This window comes from Crotalus tigris, unplaced genomic scaffold, assembly GCF_016545835.1.
Source record: "Crotalus tigris isolate CLP2741 ecotype Arizona unplaced genomic scaffold, ASM1654583v1 scf7180000017573.2180621, whole genome shotgun sequence".
Taxonomy (NCBI): domain Eukaryota; kingdom Metazoa; phylum Chordata; class Lepidosauria; order Squamata; family Viperidae; genus Crotalus; species Crotalus tigris.
Window position 1 is genome coordinate 1,771,494 of NW_024096483.1, and position 12,874 is coordinate 1,784,367.

Sequence of the window (12,874 nt, forward strand, 5' to 3'; positions counted from 1 at the left end):
TTTATTATTGCTACTGCTAAGACTATTTAAAAAAGCAGCGCCCTATCTCAGTGTCAAATATCTTTCTGTCCAACTCTAATTTCTACAACAATTTTTATAACCTCTTACCTTCCTCTGAAAGCAGGGCACTTCCATATATTTTAGAGATCACATCTAAGTCTTGTTTTGCATATGAATGATCCATTTGTCCAACTGGTAGATATGATCCATTTGTTACTATGATTCCATTTCTGGAAACAAAGGGTGCCCTTTAAAAAAAAAAGAATTGGTTGAAGCATCTAATATAACAATAAGGATAAACACAGCTTGATTATGAAAGAATAAATGTAATAAATTTGGGATGTAACCAGGCGTAATCAAAATGTTATCTCCCACAACATAGAAATCACTATTATTGCATTCACTTTAAGTGGCCAAATCTTTTAAATGAGGATCTGTGATAGTTTCTATTCAGACAATATACAACAGAATGAAACCAACCAGTCTCATGTGGCTTCATTGGAACTTCTCTATCAAAATACACTTCTGAAACTGGGTTAGACTAAGTTGGCCCTATGAATTGTAGGAAAATAAGTTGGCCCTATGAATTGTAGGAAAATAATGGCAGGGAATGTGAAAGGACAGCTATACTTCTAAACAGAGCCATGGATCAGAACAAATTGAAAGATTTCTCTTACACTGAAAGTAAATAAACCAGCCATATGCCTCATACAAAACACCATATCTAAAATTTAGCTTAGTCTGAATATAGTGCTACTGAGGGAGATTTTCTCAATATTTTCAACCAGTTTATATCATTTTTTAGTTTGCCAGTGTTTATAGTTTTCTTTATTGTCTGTCTGAATTATATTGTCACCTGTCTGGCCACATTGTTCCTACAGCTTATGATCAAAGACCTGTCAACTATTGCAGCTTCAAAAACCATTATTAAGAGTAAATTAATTGTAATTCATAAAAAATATTCCCATCGGTTGTATTTCTTCTGAGCTTGTAGGGTTATGTGGGGTTGGAAGTAAGATTCATTGTCACCAGCAATTTTTGGTAATGCACAATAAATATTTCTACGGAGTCTCTGGTGCTCTCTGAACTTGATTATTTTCTTGCAGAGATTTTATTACCAAACTAGGTAACATCGTCAGTGCTAGAAGGAAGTAGAGTTTGCTCTCATTTTATATACTAATGGCTTGCCCTGCCAGCTCTACTAGCCTTCTCCCTGTTTGTCTTGGATAGTAATTGTTACAGTGTTATAGTCCTTAACACTCTATGTTGTAGATGACTCTTGTTTTCTCTTATAGGGCTGCTGGGTATTTTGGTTTACTTAGGAAGCTTTGGAGAGCTTTAGTTGGTTTGTGTGTTACGGTGATGCCATATAGTTAGAAAACTACTAGAACATATCCATGAATATCTACTGACTAGTAGTCAGAAGACAGGATGAAAACCAGAAACTCAGACAAACAAGCTAACAGTAAACAACAGCCAATCAAGGAACCACCAAGACCACTTCTACCAGCACTGACAGGGCAAACCACTAGTACACAAAATGAGAGCAAACCCCACTCCCTTCTAACTCTGATTGTTACCCAGTTTGGTAATGAAATGTCTGCAAGAAAACAACAAAGTTTAGAGAGCACTGATGTCACATTTCAATCCTGACCTATAAATATTTGTTTCTATCAGAATTTTTCCATTTTTCATATTGTTTTGTTAAAGCTACACTTCTAAAGTAGGAATTACTTGAGCTATGAAATGGTGTTATCGTAATTGATTGAGCCACATACTGCAAAAATGACAAGCTGTCTTTAAACTAGATCAGTTTCTTCATCTGCGCATAGTATAGTTATTTCTCCCTTATTTTTGGCTGGCCACAATTAAACCATGGTTGATATTTACCTTGAATTGATCTGTCTTCGAAAATTGTGGTAAAAACTGAAATTGTGCCGACTGAAGACTTCAGCCCACGTTTTGTGAAAGGTCTCTCTTTTGCTTCGTAAGTAGTTCAGGAGGTCCCCATAGCAACAATATTCAAAAATTAAGTAAACTGGTCCTAAAAAATACATGTTTAATATATCAGGAAGCATCTTTTACTTAATATATAGTTAGCATGCATCATATTGAGAAAGAATAGACATTTCTTGGATGTAGGAAAAAGGAAATGAAAGTTGTTAGAAATTTTCGTCTCAATCATATGAAAATGGTATGTCTGTATCTTATACTTATTCCATGATACTATAAGTCTTTGAATTCCCATTGTAACGCATGCTAGCTAGGAATTCTAGGAACTGTAGCAAAACATCGGTTTGATACCAGATTGCGGAAAGATGCAGTATTCTTACTTGGTGCAACTCTTTTCACTTTGAAGTAATACTTGAGAAGTTCTGATCAAGAACTTAAAAACTTTCTTAAGCTTAAGAAAATTCATTATACATCCAACTTATACATCCAAGGATAAGGGATCTTCCCCGAGTCTGCTGTTCCTAAAAGCCTCCAAATCCTGAAGACACAGCTCTACAGGATTTTTCAGAGAGATTATTTATTAATCTGTCACTTAATATGCTATCTGGAAGTATCAAATAGTATAAAAATATACAGACATCATGATTGTGGCAGTTTTTGAGTTTTAAAACTTTTTAAGCTGATGGGTATCCTTTAAACATTGAAAGCATGCAATTATGTTCTCTCAAATGATTATAATGGGAGAACTTCCCCATTTTCAAATGGTTAATATGGTGAATATTGCTCACCAGAAAAGAATATATTTAACAGAAGTCATATTGGTGTTATTTCTTGTCATTCCTTCTAACTATCCAATATATTTTCTACAACTCTAGTTTACATTTGCATTTTATTTTCCCAGCCAGTTAGGCATACTTACAAGCAATGTACTGGACATTTTATTTTCTCAAAAATGTCTATGGGGTTTGTGATATCTAAAACCATTCTTGGAAATAAAAGTATGCCCACGACCGTCATGCCAAGGACCTCAAATATTTGATGTAATACTCTAACTCTGAGTACATTTCAGAAATATGTGGCTCACCTGACTTGGTGCATGCTCCTAGCAGATTCACAATGTTTTCATGACTTCCAATATGAATCATCATTTTGAGTTCAGACATTAGAGCATCTTTTTCCAAAGAGTCATATTTTTCTGTAAAGGTGACATGACAGATAGTAACTATGCAGAATTTTTACAAAGAAATATATACAGACTGAAACACATTAGAAATAATTTTATTAACAGAATTACTAACTCAATCAAATATTTCTCTTGAAGCAGGAAATGAGAGTGAACAAGTAAAAGATGGCTGTAGCTCTTAGAGAAGCACCTTGTTTCCTGATTGAGTGATATCATGGGATAGTTTATTACTACTCAAAAGTAAAGGAAACATAAAGAAGAATAAGAAAGACTGTAATATGTACCTACCCATACCTGCAGTGATTGGGAAATATCTTCTAAGGAAAGAAGAAAAGAGAACACTCATCCAAAAATAAAATGGAAAAAATGATCCAGAAATAGTGTAGTGCAGTCAAGCACTCTTCATTTTTTTAAATTCTCATTCTCTCTCTCTTTCTCTCTCTCTCTCTGTATGTATGTGTACATGTGTCTTTCTTTGTCTGTCTCTCTCTTAAATGTATTTAGTAGAATAGAAAATCTTTCATTAGGATGCACATAAAAGACACTAAAAATAGAACAATATTATTTTAAAAGATAAAACATGCTATAGACTTGGCAAGGGATGTTTGTAGCTAAGCAGTTCAAGTTAGTTGTTGACAGGTGCAACTGTTGTATAAGCTTATTGCACTAGGATTTGATGACGTCTTTTTAGCAAAACACCAGGATGTATGACAAATTTAATACAAATTTATTTTTATGTTAATAGTCTAATTCTCCCATCATATATAGTACTTCAGGTGCATCTTTATGGCATGGAACCAGTTGGCATCATTCTCTTCAGTGGATTTTTTTCCATTTCCAAAGCATATCAAAAGAATAAAATTATATGAAATTGTTTAAATTAAAAAGATTTCTATAATTAGAATCTTATAAAATTTTAATTCTTTTAATATAATTTTAATTAGATTAAAACTAGCCTTTTAAGTAAAAAGGACATTTAGAAAAATGATGTAAAAAGACAATGTTCATTGAGATGGATGCTTTTTTATTTTATTTTTTAAAAAAGCATCCAATAACTGAATATTGAAGAGCACACAGCAAAGTCACAGAGTAAAAACAATTATAGACTATTAGGTCAACATATCTAATTACTGACATGGACCAGAAATATATTGATTCACATTACTTTAGTGACTTTCAGGGAAAAAATCTATGTAGTTGCTAAAAGTGAGCACAAAATCAATCAGTCTAGTGAGTTAGAAGTTATCTATGCCAACATAAACATCATATTGGCCATATGTGTGCATTGCATTTATCCAAAAACTAAACCATGTTTTTAGTTAGTTCACGTGAACTAACTAAATTACAGTTTGACAATATGTGTTGGGTTAACACATAACGGACTAAAATGTTGTTGACTAGTTCAATCTGTGGCACAGAGATAACAGCTCTAATCTGTTCCTCTTTGCTTTCAAACCTTGGAAAGGATTTATAACACACAAATATCAGAAAGCTAATCACCTAACCCATCTTTTAGGATGTACTGTAAATGCTACAGTATGGATTCAAGATCAGAAGACTCTATTGCTTCCAAGAACCATTCTCAAGAAATAGATGGCGTCATACCTTGCCAGAAGAGGGAGCTGCTGGTCTTCTATTAGTTGTGCTTGAGGACCACCAGTAATGAAGTTTAGAAAGGGAACTGTCAAGCACAAGCAACCAGACCCACAAGTATATAGAATCCAAGCTTACTACTTTAGTGATGGGAGAAAATCAGGTTGATACAAAGAGACCACATTCTCCTTAAACTTTAGGCTACCTTTAAGCATTTTGACGGCAACTTGGATGGATGCTCCAGCTTCACTAATTCCATATGCAGTAGCGTTCACGACTTTCCCAAAGGCACCAGAGCCCAGTACTTGCCCTATAAAAAAGAAAGTATTCTCTTTATTTTACAATTTGTGTTTGCTTATTTCATGATTAGCTTCCGGAAGAGTACCACGGACAGCTCACCAAATTTCAGATTTTCTCTGGGAAACTCCCACTTGACATCATATTCCAACTCACTGAAATTAATGTAGATGTATTCATTGTCGGAAGGACCAACCATTTGTATTATATGCAGTTGTCTTTCATATCTAAATTGCTAGAGGGAATGGAAATTGTGAATGGTAAAAGCGACACACGAAGGGAGACTGAAGTGAATAAAGAGTGTCAATTTTGCTGTTACCTTTTTATAGTTTCGGCAAGTTATTATGCACAACCCAACAATAATTGGAAAACAGACTCCAAATGTTGCATACAGCAAAACATTACCTGGAAAGCAAATGCAAAAATTCATGTAATTTGAAAAAGAGTTGAATTATGAAAGAGGGAAGTAAATATTTATTCTACTTGAATGAATGAATACTTTCTGACAATATTGACTGTAGAGTTCCAAATCTCCCTAGGGTAGAATTTGCAAACTTTTGAGATGTTACACAATTCTTATTAGACTTGCAAACATATATAACATATGCAGTACATTAATTTTTATATACCAAGCATTCATGTCTTGAAGAACATAGCTCTGCCCACCAAATAAAAAGCTAAGAATTGTTCATAAAAAGTACAAAGAATGAAAGTAAGCATACAGTGGCCATACATGAGACCGATCTGTATCTCGGGTATCTCTGGAGCATGTGTTTTCTGTGAGCAAATATGTCAGTTAAAGTATATTCATTGGAATGTTTTCCAGCCTCAGGTCCCCATTGGTAAATAGAAACTGTGTTCTTTCTTACTAACTGCAAATGGAAGCCACAAAATGATTACAAATGGAAAAGCAAGAAGCAAAATCCAAGCATCTGATTTCCATAGTACAGATCTGGAAGCAAAAGAATTTGGATGGGTTGAATTTCTTAAATCCAATCTTTTATTTTAAGTTTTGGCCAAAATTGTCTCAACATGCTATTTCTAAATTCTAAAATCCAATTATCTCCGTAATATTTCACCATATACTCAGTAGTGTGAACTGTGTAATTATATAGTACCTTTTGGTTCAATAAAATAAGATTCGCAAGAATAGCCAACTAAATTGTTTGCACAGCATTCAATGAAACGTCCAGTTTGTATGTTCTTTGTATTTAAAGTGCTGCTTGAGATCCAGGATCCAAATATTGTTCCTTGACGTTTTTCATTTGAAATTCCATCTGTGATTTCAGTGCAACTGAAAGGAAGGAAAATCTCTTTACATTTTCTAATGCTCATGCAAACTATTAAAATTCAACATTACAAATAAAAAATAAGTGAGAACTTCTTGGGGGGGGGGTCTGCAGAGGAAATTAGAAAAAATCAAGATGGCAGTTCTGTGTAAAGCCCTGCCCCCCTTTTGCATATATCACTGGATTGTGGCTGCAATCCTGACATTTTTGGCATTCTAATTTCCTCCCCGCCCCTGAGAACTTCATATAATCATATACTTCAGCATTAGGTATTGAAAAAATGGTGTAAACTGTCAACTTTTTTCAGTTACATCTTCTTTATATTTGGTAGATCTTTTTTAGAATGCATGTTAGGTTGTTGGCTCACAGAAAGGGAATTCTGATTACCCACCACATTTATGCTAGAAGTGATATAATATGTTAACCAATCTTAGAGCATATTCTGGCCCTCACTAATGTTGTCTTTATAGATTGTTGTTAGGGTATTCCATTTATCCGAGGGAAGACAATGAGAACGTCATCTTATTTTCTGCAGTCCATTGTTGACTGTCCATATCCTAAGAAACATTTTTGACTACATGCTTTAAAAGAAGAGCAACATTACAAGCCATTATTTGGAAGATCAGAACTAAGAAATGAATCAGTTAACAGGTCCTTATCTTATCTGTAGTGGTGCAGTAGTTAGAATGCAGCATTGATGGCAGGAGTTTGATCTTGACTGGTTGAAGCTTGATTCAGCCATCCATTCTTGCAAGGTCAGTAAAATAAGGACCAAGATTGCTGGGGGCAATATGCTGACTCTGCATATTGCTTAGAGAGGACTGTAAAGCACTATGAAGAGGTATATAAGTTTAAGTGCTATTGCTTTTGCTATTTCTATTTGACAGTTTCTGGAACTGTAACTACCAAAATTGTAATTGATGAGATGGCCTGGCATAGGAAGATTGCAGGAATGGAACTGGGGTGATATAACCCTATTTGCAGCAGGAAGAATAAAATGAACAGCTTCTGGATAATGGTAAGCTGGAACTCCTATTCTGTTAGCAAGAACTGTCTATATGTGTTCACTTTCTCTGAAGTTCTCAGTTCAAGATTTAGGGCAAGATGGAAACGTTTCTGTATAATTTATTAAGAGAAATATTTTGAGCTCCGACAGGTGCACTAGGAACTCAGAATCCACTTGTCTGACCCAGTGGCGTCAATCAGAAGCTTTTATTCCTGTGGCATATTATTTACATTTTTTTTAAAAAAAACAATTATGTTAGTACTATATGATCCATAACTATATCATAGTTAATCAATGGAGATCAACCACTCATATCAATGAAAACATTCAAAGTGTGTTTTTTTTTATATTTACTTAATATGTTTTCTGTAACATTCCTTCCAGATCCACAATGGAGCAGGATTGCTTTCAGCAGTGCAAGATAACTGATTAAATGTTGAGCTCATTTTTATTTTAGGTTTGCCTGCAAAGATAACAGCAAAAATGATAGATAGTTCAGTAATTCGATTTGGCAAACATTGCACATATTCTCTATAACTTAAGCCTTTTCTGTTTTAACTAATTCTGATTACAAACCCATTTGTCTAAGGGAATGGATCTTTATATGAATCACAAGATAATTGACTCCAAGGGAAGTATATTTAAAGCCAAACCTAGCACAGAATAAAAGATATTACACAGCAATACTAGTCTTTATCAGTGACCCAGACTCTTCTGTTTTAACCTCGTGTACTTACTTTGACTTCCCTTACCAGCTGTCTATTACTTTGTTCAACTCACTACACCCAGTACTGGATTTGGGCGTTAAACTGGTGAAACTAGATAATGCAGATACAGAGCAAAATGTCAGGGTCATAAATCTATAGCATCAATAATCAAATCAGAAATAAGCTAGTTGGTCTAGCAATTGATACATTTAGCTAGATTACCTATATTTTCCGGTGTATAAGACAACTTTCTAAACCCTGAAAATCTTCTCAAAAGTCGGGGGTCGTCTTATACGCAGGAATATATGGGTAGCTGTTCTCTGAATTTAAAACCAACCTGCCCCCTAGTGGCCAGCCCTATTTTTTTTTTTTACAGAAATAAGCACTAACAGGACAAGGTTTTCTAGCAGCAAAGGAATGGAGCTCCTGTTGTGCTCATCTATAAACAGAAATTCAATATAGTACTGTATTTTCTGGCGTATAAGACGACTTTCTAAACCCTGAAAATCTTCTCAAAAGTTGGGGGTCGTCTTATACGCCCAGTCACCTTATACGCCGGAATATACGGTATATCCCTCTTAGTTATCTTTCCCAGCTTTTTCCAACTTGATTTCCTCCAGATATGGTGGTCCAATAGCTCCTTACTTTGAACAAGTTACTAATGACTGAGAGTTACAGAGTTTACCATGAGAACATTATGTTAGTAAAGGCTAGCTTGCCCTTTCAAACTACCAGGCATTTATCTTGCAGCATAACTGCATGAGATTCCTACACTGAAGATGCATGATACTCTACCATCATGTTTAGACTTTACACAAAAAAGTAACTTTTAACTTTTGTTCCCACTACTGCAGTCAGTCAGTCAGTCTACCTAGTTAACTAACTATGAACCCCCACTCTTGAAGCCTATATATCAGGGGTGTCAAACTCGCAATGTCACGTGATGTGTCATGATGTATTGCGACTTTTTTTCCCATTGCCGAGAATGGGGTGGGCACGGTTTTGGTATGACGCATCTGGCCCGTGGGCTGGCAGTTTGATACCCCTGCTATATATCTTTGACTGGCAGAAAGAAACTTTTTTGTTAATTTAGGCAGGCATTTCACTAATGTATGCTATACCTGGTTTTAAATACTTTTAATATTGTTTTTATTATGAACAGCACTTTGTTCATTTCCTACTTAGTCCCAACACATATTTTAAAAGTGACAAATTGAAGAAGATTTTTACAGTTTTACAGTTTTCAGTGGAAAACATGGGTAAAAATTAAACCTGTTAATAAATATAGCATGATACTAAGAATTGATTGATCTTGTTTCTTAAAACATACTCACTCTTCACATAGAGTCTTAATGTCCTCTTTACAAACACATCACTATTTTCTGCATAGAACAAATATTCTCCTGGTTGGTTTTTATGGTCACAGAATCTTGCAGAGATACTGTTTCATAAAGGAAGGTAGAAAGGGTCATTCAAGTGTAGACTCAAGTGTACTCTTTACTGAAAGGGTCTATGGTGAGTTTTTAATCTACCCAGGTTACTCTCAAAGAATCAAAACCACCAAATAACATCGCAACCAAGCAATATTGTTCTCCCACGAAGGTTTGAGAAACAGAACCTTTGATATGGCATCTGAAACTATGGAAGTAACTCATGCAAAAAAAATTAAAATCTTTTCTTTTATATTAAAATAAGGAAAGGAAGCTTCCTAAGCTCTACAAGTGGCCAATCACATAGACTTTTAGGAAATTAACCACAGATACAATATTACATTTGTATCTGGTTATGTATTTGACCTTTCCTCAAATACCATATACTAAAAAAAAGTGTGTGTGTTTTTTACTCTATAGAAACCTTCCAATATCTCAGTTCTGCTGATTTGATCTGAAGTAGGGCACAGATGGAGTTTGTGGATTTGAAGATTACTAATATGCTGTTCCTCCTATTATGAGTCCAGAAAAAAGTTCTGAAATTAAGAATGCTCTTCCTCTTCTTCTGCAGGAAAAATCTCTCTTCACTAAAGGCTATAGACCAGTGGTTCTCAACCTTTCTAATGCCGCGACCCCATAATACAGTTTCCCATGTTGTGGTGACCCCGAACCACTTATACATCACCGGGTGCCAGGGGCGTGGCCAAAGAAAAGGGGAAAAAATGGCGGACAGCCTTGTTTGGCGACCCCCGTGAAATGGTCGTTCGAACCCAAATGGAGTCCCGATCCACAGGTTGAGAACCACTGCTATAGACTATATAATCTACCATATTGCTGAAGTGGTGGTTGGTAGATAGTTGTTTTTTAATTTTCTGGTCTGAGGCTCAGGGGGATAACTGGCCCAAACCTACCAGATCAACTTCTCTACCTAAGACTAGGAGTTGGGACTCCTGTTCCTACTCTAACTACCCTATCACACTGGCTCTCAATATTTCTGATCAACACTCCAGTCATTTATATAAACTAAGAACAGGATGGATAGTTAGTTAGTTAGTTAGTTATGTATAGATAGATAGGCAGACAGTTAGATGATATAACCCTATTTCTAATCCTTTTAAAATTGAAATAGCACAAAAAGTTAAGATTTGAATCCATCAGGGACAGCTTTCATGTCCAGCTTTGATATAGCAGGAAGGGATGGGACAGGTGAGAATCTATAGCACCACTATCAGAATAAATTGAGTTTTAACATAACAGAGGTCAAGAACTTTCAACTCTTGGGTCAAATAAGGTCTTCCAGGTGTTTCAGTCTGAATCTTCAAACTTTTTTTCCTCATTTATTTTGCTCCAGAATTACTCCATGCACTACAAAGCTTGTACAAATTGCAAAGAACAGAAAAAGGCTGTTTTGTGGTCATTCATTTGGTATCCTAAATAAAGATACATCCACATTTCTATCTCTATTTGGCTTTGACTGTCCTGTGGTGGCACGTAGCACAAAAGATTTGAAGGGAAGTAATAAAACCTCCTTAACAAAAGAAAAATTCTTACCTCCCATTTTGCAAAAACAAGATTACAAAAAGAGGTTTGAATCCTGCATTTGGCCTGCACCAGCCACCTAGCACTTCATAATGCAGATAAATGAATAGAATGAAAAAACTTGCACTTTCTCTTTCACCTGGTCTCAAATTTACTACTGCTTGGGAAATCACATATAAAAATACATATTGCTCAAACAGAAATTTGTACCTCTACATGTTAACTTCATCTCAAAAATGCAGATTGTATTTTAATTATTTTTCCTGCACTGTGCTGAACTCATGAACAGCAGAAGCAAATGATGCTGGCCTGGCATAGAACAAGGAGCAAGAAAGAGCATGACAAATACTATAGATAAAGGAGATAAAGCAGGGCAGGCAGAAATCTCAGGATCAATATATTGACAGCTGGAAATACACAAATTGGACTCTTTCCTTCATTCTCCCTGTCGGGCATCAAGATAAGTCTTCCAGACTAAGGTATACACACCAAACAACCACTGATCTAAGAGTCTCTATTAGCTATTTACAGCATCACTGGAACAGCCTCAGAACTTCAATATTACATCTTGCCATTAAGTCTTGCTGCAAAGGACGATTCGCTCAGCATTATCCTGCTGTTGTCCATATTAGAAAACACTCAGCAGCCAGAAAACAAACATGAGAGTCAGAACAAGATGTTATTATGGTAGCACAGTGGCAGCTCTTTCAATCCCCACAGCAAGGGCTGGTTTCCACTGTAGCTAGAGAAGAGTCTAAATGGTTTTTTACATGTTCCTTGGTGTGTGTGTGTGTGTGTGTAAAGAAAGAACAGAAATTCAATGGGATTCTCAGCAGGGAAGTGTTACTTGCAGATTAGTAGTTTTCAAAGAAAAGGGATATCTGTAGTGTCTCACCCCTTAAGGAACCTCTGATCATGAGTGATAACAGGGAAATAATAAAAAAAGCCATGCACATTGGAGGAATCTCATCATATAAGGTGTTTGTTTGTTTGTTTTCTTCCTGAGATTTTCAGGTGTGTACCTAAGATTTACCCAAAATGAATGTGTTGGGACAACAATTTAGCTGCAGTTTCATCAAAATTCATGTTCTTGGGATTTCACCAGTAGTGAACAGAAATCCACAGGAAGATATTTTTGAAAACTATCAATGTTTAAGCAGAGGCTAAAGCTGGGGATCCAGATGCTTTCTTAACAATTATAATAAAAGGAAATAAGCAAATTACAATAACCATGTTTCCACCAAATGAGTCAAAATTTTCTTAATGATATTTTTCTTGAAAATCAAGTCATATTATGTGTGATATGGCATATATATTAGCTTTTTATTGCTGCACACTTGGTAGCCATAGGCAACCAGAAATACTTGCAAGTGAGTTAGGGATACAACTCTCCATTCTTCTTTAGTATAAAGAAACAGGTGAGCTGCTCAAAAAACCACATTTCTCCTTAATGATCATAGAAATGCTTTCTCCATCTTCACCTAGCCTCCAGCAGAATAGCTAAAAAAACAAATCCTTCTGAGTTTATTTACAATGTTGTAAGTAGAAAACAAAAAAAATAATATTTATGCATAGATTTCAGTTTCATAAGACTGATTCAGTCTGGAAAACTAAACCAACTTCTGCTGAAAAATAAAGGAAGATTTATTGTATCAACATCAATAAGTTTTGCTTTATGCTTGATTGAAGAAGTGAAAGCAAATAAAGAAGGAACAGGAAACCCAAAGGTACCAAGATGTTTTGTGGAAAACTTTAGAGGAAGTAGTAGGTGGAGTGGAATCAAAATACTAAAAAAGGAAAGAAAAAAAAATCTGCGAGGAATTTATTTATTTATTTTCAAATATAGAAATTTTTCTCTTTGTATTATGCCTTATTTT

The 12,874-nt window shown here is 35.2% G+C and overlaps 1 protein-coding gene across 5 annotated transcripts in view; it reads right to left on the minus strand.

The window, feature by feature from the left end:
- FLT3 (fms related receptor tyrosine kinase 3) overlaps positions 1–12,874 on the minus strand; it is a 60,099-nt gene that overhangs the window by 12,364 nt on the left and 34,861 nt on the right. For all 5 annotated transcript variants that reach the window (XM_039356860.1, XM_039356851.1, XM_039356836.1 and 2 more), the window contains 9 exons: positions 9,363–9,469; positions 7,676–7,784; positions 6,145–6,320; positions 5,346–5,431; positions 5,129–5,261; positions 4,935–5,039; positions 3,038–3,148; positions 1,891–2,044; positions 109–248 (listed from right to left, as the gene is read on the minus strand). In XM_039356860.1, the coding sequence (XP_039212794.1) occupies positions 109–248; positions 1,891–2,044; positions 3,038–3,148; positions 4,935–5,039; positions 5,129–5,261; positions 5,346–5,431; positions 6,145–6,320; positions 7,676–7,784; positions 9,363–9,469 (1,121 nt within the window). The remainder of the gene's footprint in view (positions 1–108; positions 249–1,890; positions 2,045–3,037; positions 3,149–4,934; positions 5,040–5,128; positions 5,262–5,345; positions 5,432–6,144; positions 6,321–7,675; positions 7,785–9,362; positions 9,470–12,874) is intronic.